At 48.2% G+C, this 27,907-nt stretch overlaps 1 protein-coding gene across 1 annotated transcript; it reads left to right on the top strand.

Annotated features, from left to right (window-relative positions):
* Positions 1 to 27,605, top strand: trpm5 (transient receptor potential cation channel, subfamily M, member 5). The gene is made up of 26 exons (XM_048969597.1): positions 1 to 1,723; positions 4,140 to 4,201; positions 5,397 to 5,553; positions 6,279 to 6,459; positions 6,719 to 6,885; positions 7,059 to 7,236; positions 7,333 to 7,397; positions 7,484 to 7,669; positions 7,746 to 7,845; positions 8,119 to 8,237; positions 8,380 to 8,715; positions 9,031 to 9,174; positions 9,957 to 10,080; positions 20,964 to 21,109; positions 21,507 to 21,619; positions 21,710 to 21,808; positions 21,892 to 22,153; positions 22,236 to 22,354; positions 22,516 to 22,648; positions 22,785 to 22,959; positions 23,229 to 23,397; positions 23,690 to 23,868; positions 23,992 to 24,124; positions 26,502 to 26,574; positions 26,731 to 26,821; positions 27,042 to 27,605. Exons 1-26 carry the CDS (start codon positions 1,430 to 1,432, stop codon positions 27,143 to 27,145), a joined length of 3,909 nt encoding a protein of 1,302 aa, XP_048825554.1. The 5' UTR covers positions 1 to 1,429; the 3' UTR covers positions 27,146 to 27,605.
* The last annotated feature ends 302 nt before the right edge of the window (positions 27,606 to 27,907 follow it).

Below are 27,907 nucleotides of genomic sequence, written 5' to 3'. Positions count from 1 at the left end.
TGGGTCAAGTCATCGTTTTAGTTAAAAAAGGACACTCCTTTGGGTCAAGTCATCGTTTTAGTTAAAAAAGGACACTCCTTTGGGTTATATAGAGCCCTTTCTGACATCAGGCAATGTTTGTGAAGTCATGTACTCTGCATGCTGCTAACATGGCTGGCCAGGTATGTATCCACTTTCTTTACATTTATATAGCAGACACTTTTGTCCAGTGAGAAAGTTGAAAGTGACATCACTCTGATTTATACAGAGATGTGCAGAATTGAAGTGATTATGCCGTACAGAGTTTTAGTACAAGACCTTGCCATTGCGCTCATAGTTGCCTTAGATTTAAACTCCACACTTCAGTCCATGCCTCACCAGCACTCCACTGCTGATCTTCAATAAATTCCAACACAACATCAACTAATGTGCTTTTGCCTTCTGCTATGCACTGTGGTATTCAGACTTCGGCAACAGTACTAAAAAGCTGGCTGGGAGCTGCTTCACATTCATATCTTGCTCACAATGATGTGAACAAGCCAGCCCTGTTAAAACCGACCAGAGCTTTGTCTTCCACTGGGGGTGGGTCTTGCACTGAGATTGTACTGTTTTGGTACAGCACTGACCCTCTCTCTTTAAACTTGTGGATCATCTATCAGAGATAACATCACTGTATTATGTGTGGGTCCAGAACCAGTATCAAATTCAGACTTATTAGCAATGGCTTGTTCCTCCAATATGCCTGAGCAACATCTGTTGCCCCTGGCAGTTCACTGTAAAGGGAGCATATCACAATAAGTGCATGCATGCCATAGACACAAAAGAGCAGCCCCATGCATACAGGCGGTTATTCCTGTCAGCCCACTAGAGACGCCCATTCAAATACACGAACAATAGGCTACACGTCCCTTCATGGCCTTAGTGGCAATACAGTGCAGCACCAAGCAAGTACTTGCTTGCAGAGAGTCATGCAAATCGCACTGAAAGGACGGTGCTCTTATAAGAATGAGACTTACTCAGTAAGTGTGACATGGTGACATTGGGTTTGGTGGCCCTGTCACTGTCCTTAATTCCCTTTGTCTGTGGTGCAAGACCTACATGCCAAGTTTTCCATGTCCCAAGTCTCATTGTGGATGGATCACATCCCTCTGAAGAACAAGCAAACAGCATGACTGCATGTAACCGGTTTCAGTGAATACACCATTTAACACCGAGAGAATTAAACATTCAATTGCTGTATCATGTCCAGCCTAGCAAATTCAAATCCAATTAATACTAAATTATCGTAGCATATCTTTTATTCTCACATATTTGAAAAGAAAGGTTTGATTCTATTTGTGTAAAATTTCTGTATAATTTAAAAAACTAAAACTAAGAAAGTCACACCTATGCTTATACAGTGTGTATAAGTTACAATCAAATACAGTTTACAGACTTCAAAGCAAATATCATGTTGACGTCTCACCTGGGCAAAGCGAGCCATGTTTGCACTGCTGCTGGGCCATCAGCTGCCCTTAGAATGACATCACAGCCGTGCGGAGTCAGCCTGTGCCTCTTCTGCCTGAGGTCACCTGTGCTGCATTTCCTGCATGAGATAAGAGCGCGCTGTGCAGGGCTGCAGGTCAACAGCTCAGGCGGAGCAGCTCGGGCAGAGCGGAGTGGGAGCCGCGGAGTGGGAGTCGCGGCGTGGGAGTCGGCAGTGAGGTACACAGACATGCCAGAGGAGGCAAAAGGCACCCAGCTGGTAGGTGCTGTCCTCACCCCACCTCCGCCACATTTACAGACCTCATCCTTTCGGGTTTTCATTCAGTGTTTATAGACTTTCGCCTTCAATTGGAGGTAGTGCAGTAACAAGAAAGTTCACATTACAGTGGCCACCGCTGGGAGTGTCTTCTGATAGTTTCATGAAGGTGCTTTTGTCCTTATTATTTTCACATCAAGGCCAGTAAAGCATGTTTGAGCTTCAGGCTAATAGTGGGGTTGTTCTAGCATGTAAGACTTTTCCTGGAAATACTGTGAAAATATATGGAATATACAAATTATGTATCACAATATTATGCTATCACAGTATTACACAGTTAAACATCCTCAAAATTAGTACACAAATGTGTAGATATTAAATGAGCAGTTTTATGGTTAATTAATCCTGAAAACTTCTATCTACCTCTGCTATGATATTGTTCTGCTATATTTACCTTGTATTAATGTTCCTGCATTTGGATCTGTTTAAAGTCCACGACGACACTCTGTATTGCGTTTTAGGTGAAAGTTGTAAGTCTTACTTTCCATTCTGAGGTGTCTACATATGTACGCGAAGGGAAATTGCAGGCAACATATTAATATGTTGATTGAGTTAAGGTCACACTAAAAGTGGCCATATTATTTATGAAACTGGCCGATGAAGCTGTTTGAGTTATGGTCACACTAAATGTTATTTATGAAACTGGCCGATGAAGCTGTTTGGGTTATGGTCGCACTAAATGTTATTAATGAAACTGGCCGATGAAGCTGTTTGACTTATGGTCACACTAAATGTTATTTATGAAACTGGCCGATGAAGCTGTTTGAGTTATGGTCGCACTAAATGTTATTAATGAAACTGGCCGATGAAGCTGTTTGACTTATGGTCACACTAAATGTTATTTATGAAACTGGCCGATGAAGCTGTTTGACTTATGGTCGCACTAAATGTTATTTATGAAACTGGCCGATGAAGCTGTTTGACTTATGGTCGCACTAAATGTTATTTATGAAATTGACTGATGAAGCTCTTGAAATAGGAAACAATAGAAATTTTACGTGATCTGGTGTTCAAGCATAAATGTTTTGTAACATGTGTATGATAAGCTGAGTGTCACTTGGAGCCCTTAACATTGGGTGGGGTCACATCTTCAAATCATGGACACCGGTGAACCTGCCCCAGACTTTTGCTGCTTTTCAGGCCTCACACATACATTCTGTTCTGCTCCACAGTTCTAGAATCCTACAATCTGGAACAGGGATAGGCCACCCTGTTCCTGGAGTGCTGGTACCCAATAGGTTTTCTATCCTGCCTGGTCTCTGATGAACCACACCTGATCTCAGGCCGAGAGTGACTCATCAGGTAGGATAGAAAACCTACCAGGTACCGGCACCCCAGGGTCATGGTTATCTACCACAATCTAGACGTTACCCGATTCTCTATGATGTCATACAGATTTATCATTTATAATTGTCCACTAGTATCTGCAGCCGGTATTGTGGCTTTTAAGTACACAGACAAAACCTGAAGGTTGTTGGCTCACATACCAAAAGGCTATAAACCCCTTTGTTATAGTCATTTTGGTCGATGAAGCCTTAAGCTTTCAGTATTTTTTTGTATCCGGGTCTTTAGCATAATATTGCCATCTCCTGAAGAACAATTTTATTATTGATACATTGATACATTATTGATACATTATTGAAACACGTCTCTAGCTGGAACATACCAAATACCAATAAAATGCAGTAATATTTTTTAAAAAAGTAATATCTTTAGACCTTTAAATCATCAGCCTCTTCTCTCTGCATTATGCCTAGAACTCATTTTAATGTTTTTTTTTAGAATATTTATTCTGTATTATCATAACGTATACAATATATATGTAGGTATATATGCAAATGCTGGTGTATAGGTACTGCTTGTTATGTTGCTATCATAGGCTATCATTATTTTGATTATTATCATTATTTTTGTGCACAAGTCGTAATAATATGGGTAGAAAATCACATTTGTTTTCATGCTATTTTCTTATGTCCTGATTTTGATAATCGTCCAGGTGTTTTTTGGTTTATTGTGCAATCCATTCCTTGTTTGGTTAATTGCTTTCACATTCAATCTGTCATCTGCCCTCTCACGCAAAATGGGATGCAAACAAATTGCCCAGCTCACCTGGAAAGGCTTTGTGAAGAGTGAGCTCCTTTGCATGTATGGAAAAAGGGACTGAAAGGAGATAGCCTGCTTAAACAGGCCAAGTGCTTCTCCACTGCTTTACATAAGCGGCGAGGCTCCTGAGGGTGAATGTATGACCAGGGCATCACTGTTTTTAGCTTGTTCATTTAATGGGCCCTTGTAGTAAATGTTAATGTAACGATCCTGACGATTTGGCTTTGTTGTGTGTGTACGTGTGTTGTGCCATCAGGGTTTGGTCCAGCAACAAGACTTGTGCAGAAAATGTGGGAAGACGATGACTCAGGGGCCAAAGTGAGTGAGCGGGACTTCAGGCCTACATCGACAATCATGTCTGAGTTGCTGACACATGAAGTGAAGTAGGAGACTGTGTGAAGGCTCCTTAAGCGACCTTCCAGTAATAGATAAACACGCTGTTTCAGACGGTCTTCCTGGTACAGGGCAGGAATGCTTATGCAAACAACAGCCAGCGCACAGCTACCATTGCCATCCACTGAAGGTTATCACACTTGACCATTGGTGGCTGGTTGCTGATTCACCATTTTAAACAAGCCACCAGTAGGAACACCCCAGTGGAAGTGGGAATGGAAATGGATACTAAAAGGATTGAAAATGATTACTGGGTAACTTGCATTGCCTCTTGCTAGACTTGGATGGGTGGACTAAAAACATCCCTTCTGTGAATTAGTAGCAGCAGTTCTCCTAATGCTCACACTCATGCTGAGACTCATGCTTACAGTCGTACTCACACTCATGTTCATACTCGTACTCACACTCATGCTGAGACTCATGCTTACAGTTGTACTCACACTCATGCTCATACTCGTACTCACACTCATGCTGAGACTCATGATCGCAATTGTACTCACACTCATGCTCATACTCGTACTCACACTCATGCTGAGACTCATGCTTACAATCGTACTCACACTCATTCTGAGACTCATGCTTACAATCGTACTCATACTCATGCTGAGACTCATGCTTACAATCGTACTCACACTCATGCTCATACTCACACTCATGCTCACAATCGTACTCACACTCATGCTCATCTTGTACTCACACTCATGCTGAGACTCATGTTCACACTCATACTCACACTCACGCTTACACCACAAGGCAGCCATCTCAACAGTATTATTTATACCAATGGTTGTCAAACTTTTCATCTGCACATCTACCAAACAGCATTGGCCAGCTTTTGAAACAAGCAAAATTCACTGAGTGGGGAACGATCATAAAACTTGCTAATGGATAGCAAATGACACAATTTGTCAAACTTGCTTTAGCATATTTGGAAAATCATCTCGTAACCCCTCCAAAGTATTTGTCAACCTCCTGGAGGGGTCCCGGTTCCGCCCCTCTCAAACCACTGATTTATCCCATTGTCTCACATTTGCATTCCCTGCCTCAGACCTGTGTGTGTGTGTGTGTGTGTGTGTGTGTGCGCGTGTGTGCATGCGTATTCGCTGACGTGCCTCCACAGAGCAGTGCCGGGGTGCCGCTGCTTCTCTCTGCTGCATGAAGGAATGGAGAAGATGGAGCTTAGCCAGAGGAAAGGCGAGCTGCAGGATAGCAGGCGCTTGGCTGCAGGACACGTGGGAGACATAGACTTCACAGGCTCCAATAAAACACGGGGGAAGGTACCACATTACGAACTGCAACAGCTTATAAGCCGCAGGGCAGCACAAAAACACAAAACAAAGCGTAGGATGAAATACTGATAAAAAAGACCTCAAAGCTATGCTGTAAGGCTCCAAAAGGCCAGATATTTCAATGACCTTTATCCTTAACAAGGCCCGAGTTGTCTCAGGGACTACATGAACCTAAACAAAGACATAAAGTAAATTAGGGCAGGGGTCAGCAACCAGCTCTTGTCTTATCTTTGCATAACTTCTCCATGTCTGCACTGTATGAAGACGCTTGATATTAAAGATAAAGTGCAAACTTCCACTGTTTAGACGGCTTTTTCAGTTTAACAGAGTGCAGTCAGTTTTGTGACGTCTCCGGACATTGTAAGCCGCAGAAGCCGTGCACCCCTGCTGAGTATGTTACAGAATGTTTTATCCTGTTTGCTAATTTCAAAAACTTTAAAATTCTGTGGCTCCAACAGTTTTCAGTAATTTTTCAAAACTGAAATCAGCTTTTCTTCTCACTTGGGCATGTGATCACCAGACTGGCTCTATGTGACTATACTCTCCCTATAGCAGTCATGAGTCTATGATTGTTGTCATGAGATTTTTCAGATATATTAAATAATGCACTCACAAACAGAAGGCTGTGATGTTTCTGCTAATGATGTGAATTCAGCTATGATGAGACGAACATTATTGTTCCTGGACTCCTAACACTCTTATCGTTGGGACAGTTTGTGCGGGTACGCTGCTCCACGGACCCTGCTCTCATCTATCAGCTACTCACGGAGCAGTGGGGGCTGGCCCCTCCCCACCTCGTGGTGTCCCTGGTAGGGGGGGATGAACTGGCACAGATGAAGCCTTGGTTGAGGGACACCGTCAGGAAGGGGCTGGTGAAAGCCACCCAGACCACAGGTTGGGGAGCAAACTCACTCAGACTATTCGCTCTGCTGCCTTCAGCTTGCTTTCCCTAACACTTGCTTAAACTCCTTTCCTTTGATCTGCCTTTTTGTAATATTTCTTGTCTTTCACCTGTTTTATTGTTTTAAATTTTTCTTTATAACAAGAGGAAATACCAACAGTTAAACCAGTAAAAATGTCTCTCATCTTTCTCATTCTTGATGAGTGTGGAGGAATGATTTGAAGGTATCTTCTGAATATTTGGCTCCCTAAGGTGCTTGGATCCTCACCAATGGCCTGAGATTTGGCATCACCAAGCATTTAGGACAGGCAGTGCGAGACCACTCCCTCGCCAGTACCTCCTCAAAGGTCCAGGTGGTAGCCATTGGCATTGCCCCCTGGACCATGATCCATAACAGAGATCTGTTGCTCTCCAACAAGGTGAGATCAACATTTGGTGTCTACCATTTTGAATCAGCCTTGGATGGACTTGTGTGATACTGTCCTGATAGGACTAATGTGTCTGTGTGAGTGGACAGACCTAGACTATCAAATATAGAGTTTTCATAGCATAGGTTATAACCTTGAACTTATGCTGAACTATTTAACCATAGCCTGACCAACCAGCGGCGTACCCAACAGAAGACCTGCCTCATGGAACGGTGTATTGCCTAGACTGCCACCATTCCCATTTTGTCCTGGTGGAGGAAGACTTGCAGACACCAGGCAGTACAAGTGAGATGATGGTCAAACTGCTAACTTACATCTCCCAACAACGCACTGGATATGGGGGTGAGCATGTGTCAATATGAGTGTGTGCTTCAAGGATAACTGTCCTGTTATTATAAATGTGTGGCACACTGTGCATCCATATATGTCTCTGGCTAGGGACTGGAAGCTTTGAGATTCCAGTGTTGTGCTTACTGGTGCATGGTGAACCAAAGATCCTCCAGGTCAGAATTTTCATTCACAAAAACAAAAAGTGGTTTTGGTGTAACCAGTGAGTGTTCTGAAACTATATTGTGCTGTCCATCTGCAGCGGATGTACAAGGGAATCTTGAACTCAACGCCCTGGCTGATCTTGGCAGGCTCGGGGGGCGTGGCAGACATCCTAGTGACACTAATAAACAAAGGATTCTGGGACACAGAGACCGTGGAGGAGTTACTGCTAGACACCTTCAACACAGGCTTGGAAACCTCAGACATGTCTGATTGGATCAGGCTGGTAAGAGATTCAGCTCATCACTCTATTGCATAAACAAAGCTGCTCCACAGACATTTTGTTGTTACTTTTTATTTAGATTCAGAAGATTGTCGAACATGGACACTTGTTGACAGTACATGATCCAGAACAGGAATGCTCTGATCTTGACACCGTCATCCTTAAGGCATTAGTTAAGGGTGAGTAGCATTGTTCCTAACATAGTTTTACAACAATATACATTCTATTTATATACAAAATCACACAAATATACTTGCAAATTGTTTATTTATATAATATATTATTACTTTAAAAGTACTTTATTAGTACTTTAAATTAGTTTAACTTTTAACTCTTATCTACATGGTCAAAACTGACCAACAATATTTATGAATAGTCATTTTAACTATCTACCAATCACAATTGGTCAACACTCCAACATTTCTACCCAAAACTCCCCAACCGTATGTCAGCTTGCAAAGCTCAAAGCCAGGAGGCACAGGACTACTTAGATGAGCTGAAGTTAGCAGTTGCCTGGAATAGGGTGGACATTGCAAAGAGCGAGATCTTCAATGGTGATGTGGAGTGGAGGGTAAGAATGGTTTTCTTTTCTGTAGCCTTTATATGTCTGTTTAAACACTGCAATAGGAGATACGACTCCAACAGGTAAGAGATTCTCTGTATGTGTTGCATACTTGGACAATAAGGTCTGATTCTGCTTCTGATTCCAACAGGCATGTGACCTGGAGGAAGTTATGATGGATGCTCTAGTTAACGACAAGCCAGATTTTGTGAAACTCTTCGTTGACAATGGGGTGAACCTTGGGGAGTTTCTCACCTATGGCCGGCTGCAGGAGCTGTACTGCTCAATATCAGAGAAGAGTCTGCTGTACTTTCTGCTGAAAAAGCACCAAGAGAAGCAGCTCCTGCTGGCTACAGCACGCACCCCTGGACCAGCGCACAGTGAGCCAGGGGAGCGGCAACCGCGATTCACATTGCACGAGGTCTCCAAGGTGCTGAAGGATTTCCTCCATGACTCCTGCAAGGGCTTCTACCAAAAGTTACCCACTGTGAGTAGGCTTAGTTAAGGAATGGATTCATGAATCATAGCTATCTGGGTTACAGCAATAACTTTCTGTCAAAAAACACTATGTGCTAGAGGTAGATGTTAGCAATTAGCCATCCACTGAAAGATCATCTGCTGAAAACATTCAGATGTAGTCATCTTTTAAAAGGATTAATTGATCATAGATTGATAAATGGATCAGTATTTGAAATAAACTGCAAGAGCTTATGTGGTAAATAGCCAGGGTCAGGTCAAATGCTGCAAATAATGTCTCTAAGTTTAATATCAAATAAGCACACTCATGAATGATTTGTCCCAGGAAAAGGGGAGCAAGAGCTTGCTTTCTCATGGACCTAAGAACCTCCCTGACCTGGAGAAGCACTGTGAGCATCCTTGGAGGGATCTGTTCCTGTGGGCTGTGCTGCAGAACCGGCAGCAGATGGCCTACTACTTCTGGGCCATGGTGAGCCAGAGCTGGTGCCTGCCAATGCACATTCATTACCATATTGTAAGCTGCCAAAACTGTAGTATGCGTAAAACCTACCGTATTGTAGTACATGATGTGGACAGGTGGACATCCTGATTTTGCCAAGTTTGCTGTGTCCTTGGTTGATCAAGGTAGGGGCTTGAGTTTCACTTCTTTAATAGTCTTCATCATATGACATCACCACGCTGATCCCTTTTTTATAATTTTCAAACGTGACACTTCCAGCCACTGAGCTGGAGGCCATGTGCAGCTCAGCAGGCTCCACCCCTGTGCCTGTGATTGGAATTTTCTTGGTTCAGTCCTTATTGTTTTTATTCTTCTTCTTATTATTATTATTACTATCATCATCATGAAATAAATGCACACCCTCACATCACTCTGTACAGTCTTTGCTCCTATGTTTTGTCTGTCCCTTAATAAAAGGCAAACTCAATAAAACAGGTACTTCAAAATCTGTGCACTTTACAACTTAACAGAAAACAGTGTTTTTGATTTTGATATGGTGACGTCATGCAATGAAGACTGTGACTGATTAAAGAAGTGAATTGCAAGCCCCTCCTTTTCTGATCCAGGGAGAAATTGAACTCAGCAAAATCAGGACAAGCAACAATTGGTAATATGACTCATATTTAAAAACATGCTAATAGGAGAATAGGAAGGGTGTGGAAGACATTTTGGTCTTTTTAAAGATGATATCAATGCTGAGCTTCAAGCGGATGTTAAATATTTTGCCACTACCTGGAAGTTTTCTTTCCAAGGGCCCAGAGGCAGTTGCAGCAGCATTGGCTGGCTGTAAAATCCTGAAGGAAATGACCCACCTGGAGTCAGAAGCTGAGTCAGCACGCAGCATGAAGGAAGCGAAGTACGAGCAGTATGCACTCGGTAAGGGAGAGCGCAACATGAAGGAAGCCAAGTACAAGTAGCATGCAGTCGGAAAGAGAGAGTGCGGGATGAAGGAAGCCAAGTATGAGCAGCAGGCAGTCGGTAAGAGAGAGTGCAGCATGAAGGAAGCCGAGTATGTGCAGTCGGGAAGTGAGAGCATGGCATGAAAGAAGCCGAGTACGAGCAGCATGCAGTCGGAAAGGGAAAGCGGGCATGAAGGAAGCCGAGTAGGAGCATCATGCAGTCGGAAAGAGACCGTGCGGCATGAAGGAAGCCAAGTATGAGCAGTCGGTAAGTCAGAGCGTGGCATGAAGGAAGCCGAGTATGAGCATTGTGCAGTCTGTAAGGGAGAGCGGGCATGAAGGAAGCCGAGTACGAGCATTGTGCAGTCGGAAAGGAAGAGCGAGCATGAAGGAAGCCGACTACAAGCATCGTGCAGTCGGAAAGGGAAACTGGGCATGAAGGAAGCCGAGTGGGAGCATCATGCACTCGGAAAGAGAGAGCGGGCATGAAGGAAGCCGAGTACGAGCATCGTGCAGTCGGTAAGGGAGAGCGGGCATGAAGGAAGCCGAGTAGGAGCAGCGTGCGGTCGATAAGGGAGAGCGCGGCATGAAGGAAGCCGAGTACGAGCAGCATGTAGGCGGTAAGGGAGAGCGCGGCATGAAGGAAGCCGAGTACGAGCAGCATGTAGGCGGTAAGGGAGAGCGCGGCATGAAGGAAGCCGAGTACGATCAGCTTGCAGTCGGTAAGGGAGAGCGGGCATGAAGGAAGCCGAGTACGAGTATTATGCAGTCGGTAAGGGAGAGCGGGCATCAAGGAAGCCGAGTACGAGCATCGTGCAGTCGGTAAGGGAGAGCGGGCATGAAGGAAGCCGAGTACGAGCAACGTGCAGTCGGAAAGGGAGAGCGGGCATGAAGGAAGCCGAGTACAAGCAGCATGCAGTTGGAAAGAGAGAGCGGGCATCAAAGAAGCCGAGTACGAGCATCGTGCAGTCGGAAAGGGAGAGCGGGTATGATGGAAGCTGAGTATGTGCAGTCGGTAAGTGAGAGTGTGGCATGAAGGAAGCCGAGTACGAGCATTATGCAGTCGGTAAGGGAGTGCGGGCATGAAGGAAGCCGAGTACAAGCAGCATGCAGTTGGAAAGAGAGAGCGGGCATCAAAGAAGCCGAGTACGAGCATCATGCAGTCGGAAAGGGAGAGCGGGTATGATGGAAGCTGAGTATGTGCAGTCGGTAAGTGAGAGCGTGGCATGAAGGAAGCCGAGTACGAGCATTATGCAGTCGGTAAGGGAGTGCGGGCATGAAGGAAGCCGAGTACGAGCATCGTGCAGTCGGTAAGGGAGAGCGGGCATGAAGGAAGCCGAGAACGAGCATCGTGCAGTCGGTAAGGGAGAGCGGGCATGAAGGAAGCCGAGTACGAGCAACGTGCAGTCGGAAAGGGAGAGCGGGCATGAAGGAAGCCGAGTACGAGCAACGTGCAGTCGGAAAGGGAGAGCGGGCATGAAGGAAGCCGAGTACGAGCATCGTGCAGTCGGTAAGGGAGAGCGGGCATGAAGGAAGCCGAGAACGAGCATCGTGCAGTCGGAAAGGGAGAGCGCGGCATCAAGGAAGCCAAGTACGAGCAGCATGCACTCGGTAAGTGACAGCGTGGCATAATGGAAGCAGAATATGTACAGTCGGTAAGTGAGAGCGTGGCCTGATGGAAGCCAAGGACGAGCAGCATGCAGTCGGTAAGTGAAAGCGTGGCATGAAGGAAGCCGAGTATGCGCAGTCGGTAAGTGAGAGCGTGGCCTGAAGGAAGCCGAGTATGCGCAGTCGGTAAGTGAGAGCGTGGCCTGAAGGAAGCCAAGGACGAGCAGCATGCAGTCGATAAGTGAGAGCGTTGCATGAAGGAAGCCGAGTACGAGTGTTGTGCAATCAGAAAGGGAGAGCGAGCATGAAGGAAGCCAAGTACGAGCATTGTGCAGTCGGAAAGGGAGAACGAGCATGAAGGAAGCCGAGTAGGAGCATCGTGCAGTTGGAAAGGGAAAGCGGGCATGAAGGAAGCCGAGTAGGATCATCATGCAGTCGGAAAGAGTGAGCGAGCATGAAGGAAGCCGAGTACGAGCATCATGCAGTCGGAAAGGGAAAGTGGGCATGAAGGAAGCCGAGTGGGAGCATCATGCAGTTGGAAAGAGAGAGCGGGCATGTAGGAAGCCAAGTACGAGCAGCGTGCGGTCGATAAGGGAGAGCGGGCATGAAGGAAGCCAAGCACGAGCAACGTGTAGTCGGTAAGGGAGAGCGCGGCATGAAGGAAGCCGAGTACGAGCAGCATGTAGGCGGTAACGGAGAGCGCGGCATGAAGGAAGCCAATTACGAGCAGCATGCACTCGGTAAGTGAGAGCGTGGCATGAAGGAAGCCGAGTACGAGCAGTCGGTAAGTCAGAGCGTGGCATGAAGGAAGCCGAGTATGAGCATTGTGCAGTCTGTAAGGGAGAGCGGGCATGAAGGAAGCCGAGTACGAGCATTGTGCAGTCGGAAAGGAAGAGCGAGCATGAAGGAAGCCGAGTACAAGCATCGTGTAGTCGGAAAGGGAAACTGGGCATGAAGGAAGCCGAGTGGGAGCATCATGCAGTCGGAAAGAGAGAGCGGGCATGAAGGAAGCCGAGTACGAGCATCGTGCAGTCGGTAAGGGAGAGCGGGCATGAAGGAAGCCGAGTAGGAGCAGCGTGCGGTCGATAAGGGAGAGCGCGGCATGAAGGAAGCCGAGTACGAGCAGCATGTAGGCGGTAAGGGAGAGCGCGGCATGAAGGAAGCCGAGTACGAGCAGCATGTAGGCGGTAAGGGAGAGCGCGGCATGAAGGAAGCCGAGTACGATCAGCTTGCAGTCGGTAAGGGAGAGCGGGCATGAAGGAAGCCGAGTACGAGTATTATGCAGTCGGTAAGGGAGAGCGGGCATCAAGGAAGCCGAGTACGAGCATCGTGCAGTCGGTAAGGGAGAGCGGGCATGAAGGAAGCCGAGTACGAGCAACATGCAGTCGGAAAGGGAGAGCGGGCATGAAGGAAGCCGAGTACAAGCAGCATGCAGTTGGAAAGAGAGAGCGGGCATCAAAGAAGCCGAGTACGAGCATCGTGCAGTCGGAAAGGGAGAGCGGGTATGATGGAAGCTGAGTATGTGCAGTCGGTAAGTGAGAGTGTGGCATGAAGGAAGCCGAGTACGAGCATTATGCAGTCGGTAAGGGAGTGCGGGCATGAAGGAAGCCGAGTACAAGCAGCATGCAGTTGGAAAGAGAGAGCGGGCATCAAAGAAGCCGAGTACGAGTATCATGCAGTCGGAAAGGGAGAGCGGGTATGATGGAAGCTGAGTATGTGCAGTCGGTAAGTGAGAGCGTGGCATGAAGGAAGCCGAGTACGAGCATTATGCAGTCGGTAAGGGAGTGCGGGCATGAAGGAAGCCGAGTACGAGCATCGTGCAGTCGGTAAGGGAGAGCGGGCATGAAGGAAGCCGAGAACGAGCATCGTGCAGTCGGTAAGGGAGAGCGGGCATGAAGGAAGCCGAGTACGAGCAACGTGCAGTCGGAAAGGGAGAGCGGGCATGAAGGAAGCCGAGTACGAGCAACGTGCAGTCGGAAAGGGAGAGCGGGCATGAAGGAAGCCGAGTACGAGCATCGTGCAGTCGGTAAGGGAGAGCGGGCATGAAGGAAGCCGAGAACGAGCATCGTGCAGTCGGAAAGGGAGAGCGCGGCATCAAGGAAGCCAAGTACGAGCAGCATGCACTCGGTAAGTGACAGCGTGGCATGATGGAAGCAGAATATGTACAGTCGGTAAGTGAGAGCGTGGCCTGATGGAAGCCAAGGACGAGCAGCATGCAGTCGGTAAGTGAAAGCGTGGCATGAAGGAAGCCGAGTATGCGCAGTCGGTAAGTGAGAGCGTGGCCTGAAGGAAGCCGAGTATGCGCAGTCGGTAAGTGAGAGCGTGGCCTGAAGGAAGCCAAGGACGAGCAGCATGCAGTCGATAAGTGAGAGCGTTGCATGAAGGAAGCCGAGTACGAGCGTTGTGCAATCAGAAAGGGAGAGCGAGCATGAAGGAAGCCAAGTACGAGCATTGTGCAGTCGGAAAGGGAGAACGAGCATGAAGGAAGCCGAGTAGGAGCATCGTGCAGTTGGAAAGGGAAAGCGGGCATGAAGGAAGCCGAGTAGGATCATCATGCAGTCGGAAAGAGTGAGCGAGCATGAAGGAAGCCGAGTACGAGCATCATGCAGTCGGAAAGGGAAAGTGGGCATGAAGGAAGCCGAGTGGGAGCATCATGCAGTTGGAAAGAGAGAGCGGGCATGTAGGAAGCCAAGTACGAGCAGCGTGCGGTCGATAAGGGAGAGCGGGCATGAAGGAAGCCAAGCACGAGCAACGTGTAGTCGGTAAGGGAGAGCGCGGCATGAAGGAAGCCGAGTACGAGCAGCATGTAGGCGGTAACGGAGAGCGCGGCATGAAGGAAGCCAATTACGAGCAGCATGCACTCGGTAAGTGAGAGCGTGGCATGAAGGAAGCCGAGTACGAGTATTATGCAGTCGGTAAGGGAGAGCGGGCATCAAGGAAGCCGAGTACGAGCATCGTGCAGTCGGTAAGGGAGAGCGGTTATATTGGAAGCTGAGTATGTGCAGTCGGTAATGAGAGCGTGGCATGAAGGAAGCCGAGTACAAGCAGCATGCAGTTGGAAAGAGAGAGCGGGCATCAAAGAAGCCGAGTACGAGCATCGTGCAGTCGGTAAGGGAGAGCGGGTATGATGGAAGCTGAGTATGTGCAGTCGATAAGTGAGAGCGTGGCATGAAGGAAGCCGAGTACGAGCATCGTGCAGTCGGTAAGGGACAGCGCGGCATAAAGGAAGCCGAGTATGAGCAGCGTGCAGTCGGTAAGGGAGAGCGGGCATGAAGGAAGCCGAGAACGAGCATCATGCAGTCGGTAAGGGAGAGCGGGCATTAAGGAAGCCGAGTACGAGCAACGTGCAGTCGGAAAGGGAGAGCGGGCATGAAGGAAGCCGAGTACGAGCAGCGTGCAGTCGGAAAGGGAGAGCAGGCATGACGGATGCCGAGTACGAGCATCGTGCAGTAGGTAAGGGAGAGCGCAGCATGAAGGAAGCCAAGTACGAGCAGCATGCACTCGGTAAGTGAGAGCGTGGCCTGATGGAAGCCAAGGACGAGCAGCATGCAGTCAGTAAGTGAAAGCGTGGCATGAAAGAAGCCGAGTATGCGCAGTCGGTAAATGAGAGCGTGGCCTGAAGGAAGCCAAGGACGAGCCGCATGCAGTCGATAAGTGAGAGCGTGGCATGAAGGAAGCCGAGTACGAGCGTTGTGCAATCGGAAAGGGAGAGCGAGCATGAAGGAAGCCGAGTAGGAGCATCGTGCAGTTGGAAAGGGAAAGCGGGCATGAAGGAAGCCGAGTATGCGCAGTCGGTAAGGGAGAGCGTGGCATGAAGGAAGCCAAGGACGAGCAGCATGCAGTCGATAAGTGAGAGCGTGGCATGAAGGAAGCCGAGTACGAGCGTTGTGCAATCGGAAAGGGAGAGCGAGCATGAAGGAAGCCAAGTACGAGCATTGTGCAGTCAGAAAGGGAGAGCGAGGATGAAGGAAGCCGAGTAGGAGCATCGTGCAGTTGGAAAGGGAAAGCGGGCATGAAGGAAGCCGAGTAGGAGCATCATGCAGTCGGAAAGAGAGAGCGGGCATGAAGGAAGCCGAGTACGAGCATCATGCAGTCGGAAAGGGAAAGTGGGCATCAAAGAAGCCGAGTACGAGCATCGTGCAGTCGGTAAGGGAGAGCGGGTATGATGGAAGCTGAGTATGTGCAGTCGGTAAGTGAGAGCGTGGCATGAAGGAAGCCGAGTACGAGCATCGTGCAGTCGGTAAGGGAGAGCGCGGCATAAAGAAAGCCGAGGATGTGCAGCGTGCAGTCGGTAAGGGAGAGCGCGGCATGAAGGAAGCCGAGTACGAGTAGCTTGCAGTCGGTAAGGGAGAGCGCGGCATGAAGGAAGCCGAGTACGAGCAGCTTGCAGTTGGTAAGGGAGAGCGCGGCATGAAGGAAGCCGAGTACGAGCAGCTTGCAGTCGGTAAGGGAGAGCGGGTATGATGGAAGCTGAGTATGTGCAGTCGGTAAGTGAGAGCGTGGCATGAAGGAAGCCGAGTACGAGCATCGTGCATTCGGTAAGGGAGAGCGCGGCATAAAGGAAGCCGAGTATGAGCAGCGTGCAGTCGGTAAGGGAGAGCGGGCATGAAGGAAGCCGAGAACGAGCATCATGCAGTCGGTAAGGGAGAGCGGGCATTAAGGAAGCCGAGTACGAGCAACGTGCAGTCGGAAAGGGAGAGCGGGCATGAAGGAAGCCGAGTACGAGCAGCGTGCAGTCGGAAAGGGAGAGCAGGCATGACGGAAGCCGAGTACGAGCATCGTGCAGTAGGTAAGGGAGAGCGCAGCATGAAGGAAGCCAAGTACGAGCAGCATGCACTCGGTAAGTGAGAGCGTGGCCTGATGGAAGCCAAGGACGAGCAGCATGCAGTCGGTAAGTGAAAGCGTGGCATGAAAGAAGCCGAGTATGCGCAGTCGGTAAGTGAGAGCGTGGCCTGAAGGAAGTCAAGGACGAGCCGCATGCAGTCGATACGTGAGAGCGTGGCATGAAGGAAGCCGAGTACGAGCGTTGTGCAATCGGAAAGGGAGAGCGAGCATGAAGGAAGCCAAGTACGAACATTGTGCAGTCGGAAAGGGAGAGCGAGCATGAAGGAAGCCGAGTAGGAGCATCGTGCAGTTGGAAAGGGAAAGCGGGCATGAAGGAAGCCGAGTATGCGCAGTCGGTAAGGGAGAGCGTGGCATGAAGGAAGCCAAGGACGAGCAGCATGCAGTCGATAAGTGAGAGCGTGGCATGAAGGAAGCCGAGTACGAGCGTTGTGCAATCGGAAAGGGAGAGCGAGCATGAAGGAAGCCAAGTACGAGCATTGTGCAGTCGGAAAGGGAGAGCGAGGATGAAGGAAGCCGAGTAGGAGCATCGTGCAGTTGGAAAGGGAAAGCGGGCATGAAGGAAGCCGAGTAGGAGCATCATGCAGTCGGAAAGAGAGAGCGGGCATGAAGGAAGCCGAGTACGAGCATCATGCAGTCGGAAAGGGAAAGTGGGCATCAAAGAAGCCGAGTACGAGCATCGTGCAGTCGGTAAGGGAGAGCGGGTATGATGGAAGCTGAGTATGTGCAGTCGGTAAGTGAGAGCGTGGCATGAAGGAAGCCGAGTACGAGCATCGTGCAGTCGGTAAGGGAGAGCGCGGCATAAAGAAAGCCGAGGATGAGCAGCGTGCAGTCGGTAAGGGAGAGCGCGGCACGAAGGAAGCCGAGTACGAGCAGCTTGCAGTCGGTAAGGGAGAGCGCGGCATGAAGGAAGCCGAGTACGAGCAGCTTGCAGTTGGTAAGGGAGAGCGTGGCATGAAGGAAGCCGAGAACGAGCAGCATGCAGTTGGAAAGAGAGAGCGGGCATCAAAGAAGCCGAGTACGAGTATCGTGCAGTTGGTAAGGGAGAGCGGGTATGATGGAAGCTGAGTATGCGCAGTCGGTAAGGGAGAGCGTGGCATGAAGGAAGCCAAGGACGAGCAGCATGCAGTCGATAAGTGAGAGCGTGGCATGAAGGAAGCCGAGTACGAGCGTTGTGCAATCGGAAAGGGAGAGCGAGCATGAAGGAAGCCAAGTACGAGCATTGTGTAGTCGGAAAGGGAGAGCGAGCATGAAGGAAGCCGAGTAGGAGCATCGTGCAGTTGGAAAGGGAAAGCGGGCATGAAGGAAGCCGAATACGAGCATCATGCAGTCGGAAAGGGAAAGTGGGCATGAAGGAAGCCGAGTACGAGCAACGTGCAGTCGGAAAGGGAGAGCGGGCATGAAGGAAGCCGAGTACGAGCAGCGTGCAGTCGGAAAGGGAGAGTGCAGCATGAAGGAAGCCAAGTACGAGCAGCATGCACTCGGTAAGTGAGAGCGTGGCCTGATGGAAGCCAAGGACGAGCAGCATGCAGTCGGTAAGTGAAAGCGTGGCATGAAAGAAGCCGAGTATGCGCAGTCGGTAAGTGAGAGCGTGGCCTGCAGGAAGCCAAGGACGAGCCGCATGCAGTCGAAAAGTGAGAGCGTGGCATGAAGGAAGCCGAGTACGAGCGTTGTGCAATCGGAAAGGGAGAGCGAACATGAAGGAAGCCAAGTACGAACATTGTGCAGTCGGAAAGGGAGAGCGAGCATGAAGGAAGCCGAGTACGAGCATCATGCAGTCGGAAAGGGAAAGTGGGCATGAAGGAAGCCGAGTGGGAGCATCATGCAGTCGGAAAGAGAGAGCGGGCATGAAGGAAGCCGAGTAGGAGCAGCGTGCGGTCGATAAGGGAGAGCAGGCATGAAGGAAGCCAAGCACGAGAAACGTGCAGTCGGAAAGGGAGAGCGGGCATGAAGGAAGCCGAGTACGAGCATCGTGCAGTCGGTAAGGGAGAGCGCGGCATGAAGGAAGCCGAGTACGATCAGCATGTAGGCGGTAAGGGAGACCGCGGCATGAAGGAAGCCAATTACGAGCAGCATGCACTCGGTAAGTGAGAGCGTGGCATGAAGGAAGCCGAGTACGATCAGCTTGCAGTCGGTAAGGGAGAGCGGGCATGAATGAAGCCGAGTACGAGTATTATGCAGTCGGTAAGGGAGAGCGGGCATCAAGGAAGCCGAGTACGAGCATCGTGCAGTCGGTAAGGGAGAGCGGGTATGATGGAAGCTGAGTATGTGCAGTCGGTAAGTGAGAGCGTGGCATGAAGGAAGCCGAGTACGAGAAGCATGCAGTTGGAAAGAGAGAGCGGGCATCAAGGAAGCCGAGTATGAGCAGCATGCAGTCGGTAAGAGAGAGCGCAGCATGAAGGAAGCTGAGTATGTGCAGTCGGTAATGAGAGCTTAGCATGAAGGAAGCCAAGTACGAGTATTATGCAGTCGGTAATTAGAGCGGGCATGAAGGAAGCCGAGTACGAGCATCATGCAGTCGGAAAGGGAGAGCGGTCATGAAGGAAGCCGAGTACGAGCATCATGCAGTCGGTAAGTGAGAGCGTGGCCTGAAGGAAGCCAAGGACGAGCAGCAGGCAGTCGATAAGTGAGAGCGTGGCATGAAGGAAGCCGAGTACGAGCATCGTGCAGTTGGAAAGGGAGAGTGAGTATGAAGGAAGCCGAGTACGAGCATCGTGCAGTCGGAAAGGGAAAATGGGCATGAAGGAAGCCGAATGGGCGCATCATGCAGTCGGAAAGAGAGAGCGAGCATGAAGGAAGCCGAGTACGAGCATCATGCAGTCGGAAAGGGAAAGCGGGCATGAAGGAAGCCGAGTAGGAGCATCATGCAGTCGGAAAGAGAGAGCGGGCATGAAGGAAGCCGAGTACGAGCATTGTGCAGTCGGTAAGGGAGAGCGTGGCATGAAGGAAGCCGAGTATGTGCAGTCGGTAAGTGAGAGCGTGGCATGAAGGAAGCCGAGTACGAGCATCGTGCAGTTGGAAAGGGAAAGCGGGCATGAAGGAAGCCGAGTAAGAGCAGCGTGCAGTCGGTAAGGGAGAGCGTAGCATGAAGGAAGCCGAGTACGAGCAGCTTGCAGTCGGTAAGGGAGAGCGTGGCATGAAGGAAGCCGAGTACGAGCAGCTTGCAGTCGGTAAGGGAGAGCGTGGCATGAAGGAAGCCGAGTACGAGCAGCTTGCAGTCGGAAAGGGAGAGCGGGCAAGAAGGAAGCCGAGTACGAGCAGCTTGCAGTCGGTAAGGGAGAGCATGGCATGAAGCAAGCCGAGTACGAGCATCATGCAGTCGGAAAGAGAGACTGGGCATGATGGAAGCCAAGTTCAAGCAGCTTGTAGTCGGTAAGGGAGAGCGTGGTATGAAGGAAACCGAGTACGAGCAGCGTGCAGTCGGTAAGGGAGAGCGCAACATGAAGGAAGCCGAGTACGAGCAGCTTGCAGTTGGTAAGGGAGAGCGCAGCATGAAGGAAGCTGAGTTTGAACATCATGCAGTCGGAAAGAGAGAGCGGGCATGAAGGAAGCCGAGTACGAGCCGCTTGCAGTCGGTAAAGGAGAGCGCGGCATGAAGGAAGCCGAGTACGAGCAGCTTGCAGTCGGTAAGGGAGAGTGCAGCATGAAGGAAGCTGAGTACGAGCAGCGTGCAGTCGGTAAGGGAGAGCGCGGCATGAAGAAAGCCGAGTACGAACAACTTGCAGTCTGTAAGGGAGAGCGCGGCATGAAGGAAGCCGAGTACGAGCAGCTTGCAGTCGGTAAGGGAGAGCGCGGCATGAAGGAAGCCGAGTACGAGTAGCTTGCAGTCGGTAAGGGAGAGCGTGGGATGATGGAAGCTGAGTATGAGCAGCGTGCAGTCGGTAAGGGAGAGCGTGGCATGAAGGAAGTCGAGTATAAGCAGCGTACAATCGGCAAGGGAGAGCCTAGGATGAAGGAAGCTAAGTACGAGCAGCGTGCAGTTGGTAAGTGAGAGCGCAGCATGAAGGAATGACAGCTACCTAACTTAAAATGAGTATGCAATCATTCTGTTTACTTGAAGTGTCACACTTCAGCAAACAGTAATATTGCATTAATTGTGTATTAGAGACAGTAATCAGCTTTTGATTAACATTATGAATCTTCTGTAATCATTTGTGAGCCTAGCCTATATGGGGAAGATCATTAAACCCTTTTCTTAGCCACATCACATACACAGAACCCTTTGAAAATGGACTGGGTTTTAGGTGGTCCATTTCCTGAAGTTAGTCTGGCTTCCCTGCTTTCCTGCTGCTCTCTTGTGGTTATCCTCATATGCAGGGTCTGAGATTCACACTTTATTCTTCACATATTTTATTGATGGATACTAGCTAAAAAAAAGAAAAGAAATCATGGTGTGTTTTTGTTTTGCAGACCTATTCAGCGAGTGCTACTCCAACAGTGAGGACCGGGCGTACGCACTCCTGGTGAGGAAGACATGCTCCTGGAGCAAATCTACGGTTCTAAATCTGGCCACCGAGGCAGATGCTAAGTGCTTCTTTGCCCATGACGGCGTCCAGGTTAGAATGGCCTAGAACACAAAAGCAAATCCTTTTAATATTACATATCTAATTGTCTTTCATCATTCCACATTTATCCCACCTGAACTACCACAACATAACTGCGCTCTCAGTTTGAACTAAGGAATTAAAGATGTTGTTGAGTAAAAGCTCCAGGCTGTACAGTGAAAAGAAACAGACATGTGCTGGTTTTCACCCCCCTATTATTGGTATGTGCGTCATCTACCTTAGAGAGACCCAAGAGATGCGTAACTTGCCACTCCAAACTGGGAGTGCCTGTCTTAGAGAAGCATACGGCATTAAAACCATCATTCTATCAAGCACAGACATGGATATCTGAGACTATCAACTGCCATGGTAGCTCAAGCGCTACCTTTATACTTTCTACATTTCACAGGCTCTGTTGACGAAGATCTGGTGGGGTGCCATGGCCACTGACACTGCCATTTCCAAGCTGGTCCTGTCTTTCTTCTTCCAGCCTCTTATCTGGACGAACCTCATTAAATTCAGGTACAAACTGTAGCTGAGAGGGCATGTAGGTGACAACATGTCAAACCTTAAAAATAACTACCTCTGTGTGTTTGTTTGTGCTCATCTAAGTGAGGAGGAGCTGGACAGCAGCCACAAGGGAGAGCAGTTTGCAGAGCTGGACAGTCTGGAGACTGAGAAGGCCCTCCTACTGACAGAAGATGATCACATGTGTGTGCCCTCGCCAGGCTATCAAGCACCCTGGTCATATGTGTAAGCTGATCCACACTCTGACCTTAAGCTGCTCATTACAGGGAGTCCGGTGCGGCCGATCCATTAGCACCCCTGAGCACCAGTGCGGTCTGGACCCAGTTCCTACTCCGCCGTTGGCGGCGCTTCTGGAGTGCCCCCGTAACCGTCTTCTTGGGCAACGTCCTCATGTACTTCGCCTTCCTCATCCTCTTCACCTACGTCCTCCTCCTTAACTTCCACCCCCCACCCCCATATGGCCCTTCCATGGCAGAAATTGTCCTGTACTTCTGGGTCTTTACGCTGGTGCTGGAGGAGTTGCGGCAGGTAGGTCTAGGGCTTTTTGTTATGTAGGTCAACAGAATGAAAAGCGTCCTGCACCCTAGAATGCTGTTATGTGCCGTTTCAGAGCTTCTTCACTGATGAGGACACCAACATCCTTAAAAAATTCAAACTCTATGTGGAGGACAATTGGAACAAATGTGATATGGTGGCCATCTCCCTCTTTGTGGTGGGTGTATCCTGCAGGTACTGTCCACATCTCTGTATCTCCACCAAGACATTTTCCAATGCTCTCGTAAAATGAAGACTGTTTATGCTGATGCATTGATATAGTAACACTCAATATAGCATCTTTATAGAGAGTAATAATTCTGCCAAAGTCCGTGCCCATTTATCTGCCTTTACAGAATGGTGGAGAGTGTGTATGAGGCGGGGCGGACAGTGCTGGCCTTGGACTTCATGGTCTTCACTCTCCGACTCATACATATCTTTGCGATCCACAAGCAGCTGGGGCCCAAGATCATTATTGTGGAGAGAATGGTGATGGAAACAAATTAACATTTTAAGATACATAAATGTTAAGGGGGGGACATTTATTCTAAAACACATAAGGGACACAAAGTGATATCGACTCATCTATGGTTTATGTGTCTCATCACGTCGCTCATCCCCAAAGATGAAGGATGTCTTCTTCTTCCTGTTCTTCCTGAGCGTCTGGCTAATTGCTTATGGCGTAGCCACCCAAGCACTGCTGCACCCCAATGACCCCCGACTGGACTGGGTCTTCCGTAGGGCGCTGTATCGGCCCTACCTGCATATCTTCGGACAGATCCCTCTAGAGGAGATTGATGGTAAGAGCAGGAGGTCCAGTGAATATAAACAGCACATTACAATATTTCAGTACTGTAATGTGGTGGCTGCAGCCTTCAGAACTGGCTTTGTTCACAGTTTACACTGTTAGCAATTAAGCCCATAATAACACACCCATGTAAGGTGCCTTGGGGCAGCTGTCTTGTGAAAGGCGCTATATAAAAATAATTGAATTGAATGCTGCTTATGGTTTAGCTCTATATACAGCTTTTATTTGATTTTCTTATCATGCTGCGCTTATCTTCATCAGCGGCACGAATGCCTGAGACAAACTGCACGACTGACCAGGAGGAGATCATTCTGGGCAAGCTTCCACCGTGTCCTAACATCTACGCCAACTGGCTGGTCATTCTTCTGCTGGTCATCTTCCTGCTGGTCACCAATGTGCTCCTGATGAACTTGCTTATTGCCATGTTTAGGTCAGTACCAGAGTTTGGAACACATTTTCAGGGAAAAGAGGTGACAAGCATGAACTCACCCCCATCCCATCATCACCTCACCCTAACCCTAACCCTAAGCCTATACCTATCCCTAAGCCTAAGCCTAACTCTAACCCTAACCCTAACCCTAACCCTAACCCTTTCCATTCATGTAGAGCTAATGCTATGTATCTCATCTGAGAGTCCAGGCGTTAATTGTCCCATAAAAAGGTTAAAACTGTCTCAGTTTTTTGATCTTACCAGTAGCTCACTCATCTCACCCCTCTTGCAGTTACACCTTTCAGGTAGTTCAAGGAAATACTGACATTTTCTGGAAGTTTCAACGTTACAACTTGATTGTGGAGTACCACAGCAGACCAGCTCTGGCCCCGCCCTTTATCATCATCAGCCACTGCTCCCAGTTACTGCTTAGCCTTGTGAAGAAGACCGAATCAAAACAGGAACCTCTTGGTTGGTAAAGCCCAGTCTAACATTACTGTCTCCATTTGAAAGCATGCATGAAAAGCATACAGAACAGACTCACACTGTCTAAAAATCATGTGCTAGAATGTGTCTCTGGCTTTGTCCAATCAGAAAGAGAGCTATCACCTGGACTGGACCAGAAGCTGATGATCTGGGAGAGTGTACAAAAAGAGAACTACCTTGCAAATCTGGAAAGTCAACAGCGGGATAGCAGTGAAGAGAGACTCAGGAACACCTCTTCAAAGTCAGTTCTTCCAGGAAGGAACATTCTACTCTAGGGTCAAGGCCTATATTGTGGCACAGAACAATACCAGTGCTTCAACCGCAGGATTTAAACTTAGGTACACTTACTGGTCACTTTATTAGGTACACCTTTCCAGTACTGGGTTGGACCCCCTTTTGTCTTCAGAACTGCCAAAAGTCTTTGTGGTATAGATTTAGCAAGGTGTTTGAAACATTCCTCAGAGACTTTGGTCCATGCTGACGTGATGCATCACACAGTTGCTGCCGATTTGTCAGCTGCACCTTCATGATGCGAATCTCCTGTTCCACCACATCCCATATGAGCTCTACTGGACTGAGATCAGGTGACTGAGGAGGCCTTTTGAGTTCATCAAACTCATTGTTATGTTTAAGAAAGCAGTCTGAGAAGTGAGCTTTGTGACATGGTGCGTGATCCTGCTGGAAGTAGCCATTAGAAACTGAGTACACTGTGCTCATTAAGGGATGGACTTGGGCATCAACAATACCCAGGTAGGTTGTGGCATTTAAATTCATAGTTTTCTGTAACATGACTGGCTTGGAGACTGGAAGGGCAAAAAACCTTTCCAACAAGGCGACTGACAATTGAGACTCCATATACCTGCAGCACAGGTCAGGTAATTTTCCTTTTGTTGCCAAGCAACAAATATTTATATTGTCAGGATCCACGGAGGACAGGCAGGCAGGCAGGCAGCAGGGAAGGACGAGGCGGGTAGGTGGAATTGCGGGATAACAGGGTTATTAGGGGAGACAGGGCAGACAGCTACGAACAATGACCAACATCAGACAGGGCAGACGGCTACGAACAATGACCTACATCAGACAGGGCAAGACGTGGACTGATATACAAGAGACAAGTCGAAATAACAGGGAACAGCTGGGCACAGTCGGGGAAGCACACGTGGATGATGAGGGGGCGTGGCACACACGAGGATCGGACGAGCTGGGCGTGACATTTATTACCTATCAACAGATTAAAAACATATATATGACATCAAACTGCATGTTTTGGGTATTTGAATACAGCACCTGGCCCAGTATTTCAGTTGCTAAATACACCGACGTCCCTGCCAGAGTTCCACTTTGGTCACACACACACACACACACACACACACACACACACACACACATCCCTCCCCTTACACTGCCGCCAACATGAAAACGAACAGACATTGCTGGTGCCGATGGTGAAACGTGCCAGTGCGATCAATTCCCCCGGTTACTTACAGAACAACTTTCATTTGAAATTACAAGTGGAGTTTATCCAATGTTTTGGAGCTTTGTGTCTCCCATGCTTATTTAACTAAAATTCCCCATTCCGGTTGTCCGGTGGGACAGCGACACACAGAAGTGGTCAGGAGCTGCAAAAGTGCCAGGTGCTCTGAACCAGGAACTAGGTTCCTGAACTTGGGTGTGAAAGTGTCCTTTCATGGTTGTCATTCATTCCCTCTCCAGGGACTGAGGTACATCTAATGGCACAAATCTGCAGTCTCCTCCTTTCTGGCTTTTCTTTCTCATCCAAACCAGGCTTGTCGCCAAATTCCCTACCATCCAAAAGTCGCAACAGAAATCGAGTCTCAGCTGACCAGCCAACATTTTTCCAATCTCCCTGTATCTCATTCTGGTGAGCCTGACAGGCCCATGGTAGCCTTAGTTTCTTGCTTTTAACTGACAGGAGTGGCACCTGGTGAGATCTTCTGCTGCTGTAGTAAATCTGCTTCAAGGTTCAAAGTGTTGTGAGAAATTTTGTTCTGCATACCTTGTTTGTACCGAGTGGTGATTTGAGTTACTGTTGCCTTTCTATCAGCCTGAACCAGCCTGGCCATTCTTCGCACCACTGCCATCAGCCATCAGTAAGGCATTTTCACCCAGAAAACTGCTGCTCACGGGATGTTTTTTATTTTTCAGCCCATGCTCTGTAAACCATAGAGATAATTATCCATTAAAATCCCAGTAGATCAGCAGTTTCTGAAATGCTCATGTCTGGTACCAACACTCATACCGCAGTCACTTAACTCACCTTTCTGCCCCATTCTGATCTTTGATGTGACATTAACTGAAGCTTCTGATCTGTATCTGTATGATTTTATACATTGTGCTGCTGATATATGATTGGCTGATTACAGGTGTACCTAATAAAGTGGCCAGTGGGTGTATATAAGGCAACTTAAAATCCAATAACTTCGGGTTTTGCCCTATTATTTTACCAAAAATTAAAATGATATATTAGAGGCTTAAAGCATTGTTACTACAACATTTATATTTACATTGTTTTCTAGTGCTATTTTGACATTTTAATGTATTTTTTGAGTCCCTTTCCTACATAACTTATTTATTAGAAACACTTATATTAAATACAGGATGCAAACCCTATTGAAGATTGTTGGAGGGTACAAGGAACAGGAAAAGCGCCTGTCATCTGTGGAAGCTGAGGTACAAAAATTACACACAGAAAACATAACGATGTGTGAGCTTACTGTAGATGTAACCTTCCTTTCTCAGGCGGTGAGATGATTACTCGCTGCCAGCACTTTGACCCATATCAGTCGTAATTCTGAGCAGAAGCAGAAACAGCCCTCTCCCTTCCAGGTGAAATACTGCTCTGATGTGCTCTCCTGGATGGCAGACTGCTTTGCTAAAAGCACACTGAAGTGTGACAGGGAGGCTCCCATAGCCCCCGGTAAGCCCCCCAGCTCTGACCGTGCGACTCATGCTTTGGTTATTTTTGTCACTCTTCCTTTAGGTATCATACAGTCAAATCCCATTATTCATATGGAATGGCTAGTTTAAAGGTGAAGACGCTTGTCTTCGCAGGGTATTTTAAATAACTAAGCATTTTGAAATGTAAACATGGATGTCTGCAGGTGTTACAGATGTTGCTCTGTGTTCGTGTTGTACAGGGACCTGGGGAAACAACCCCAGACACCGCGGCCCAGATGGGAACACAGACAGTAGCCAGTCCAGGTCTGATGCTAAAAAGGAAATGCAGTACATTGATGAGTAACAGCATCTCACTCGTAGCCCTCTTGAATTCACATTAACTGTAAGAACGAAGCATTCCACAGCGCCTCCCATCGTGCCTTTCATGCCTGTGAAGCGCACGACTGAAATGTGCTTGCAAGATGGGGCTTGAATTTGTATGTATTGCGTTGTCGCCCCCTGTTGGTAGTGGCCCCTACAAGAAGAGACCGGAGGATGATGGCCTCTTGACAGCAGTGCACTCTGTCCAGTTTCTTTCTTTCTTTCTTTCTTTCTTTCTTTCTTTCTTTCTTTCTTTCTTTCTTTCTATCAGATATAGGCACTACATTTCCTGTATAGGTACATCTTTCAACTGCAACAATATATGAATTGTTTTTATTTTTATTGTTTTAATTGTCATTAATATAGATTCGCTTATTTATTCAGCATGCCATTTTGTCTGTTTTAATATTAGATATGCATTAAATAAATGAAGTTTAAAATCATTTTGTGTGTAAATTGCTTCGGAATTACGAGATATTAAATGAAAATTGAAATACATAATGCAATGAAGAGCTTCAGTAAAGTACCTGAATCTACAGGTGGTGGTAGACTGACTCATCGGCTCACCGTGACCTCACATCTCTAGGGCTCTGGGTTCGATTTCAACCCCCAGCTCTCTGTCACTGGTTTGTTCCCTGTATTCTTGTGAGTTTCCTGCTGCAGTCTAAAAATATGCAGTTAGGTGGACTGGCTTCTGTGAAGTGCCTGTATTCTGGGCTTGTTTGTGTGAATGTGTAATTTGCGA

Source organism: Brienomyrus brachyistius, chromosome 11 (assembly GCF_023856365.1).
Source record: "Brienomyrus brachyistius isolate T26 chromosome 11, BBRACH_0.4, whole genome shotgun sequence".
NCBI classification, from domain to species: domain Eukaryota; kingdom Metazoa; phylum Chordata; class Actinopteri; order Osteoglossiformes; family Mormyridae; genus Brienomyrus; species Brienomyrus brachyistius.
This window is presented reverse-complemented; position numbering and strand designations above follow the sequence as displayed.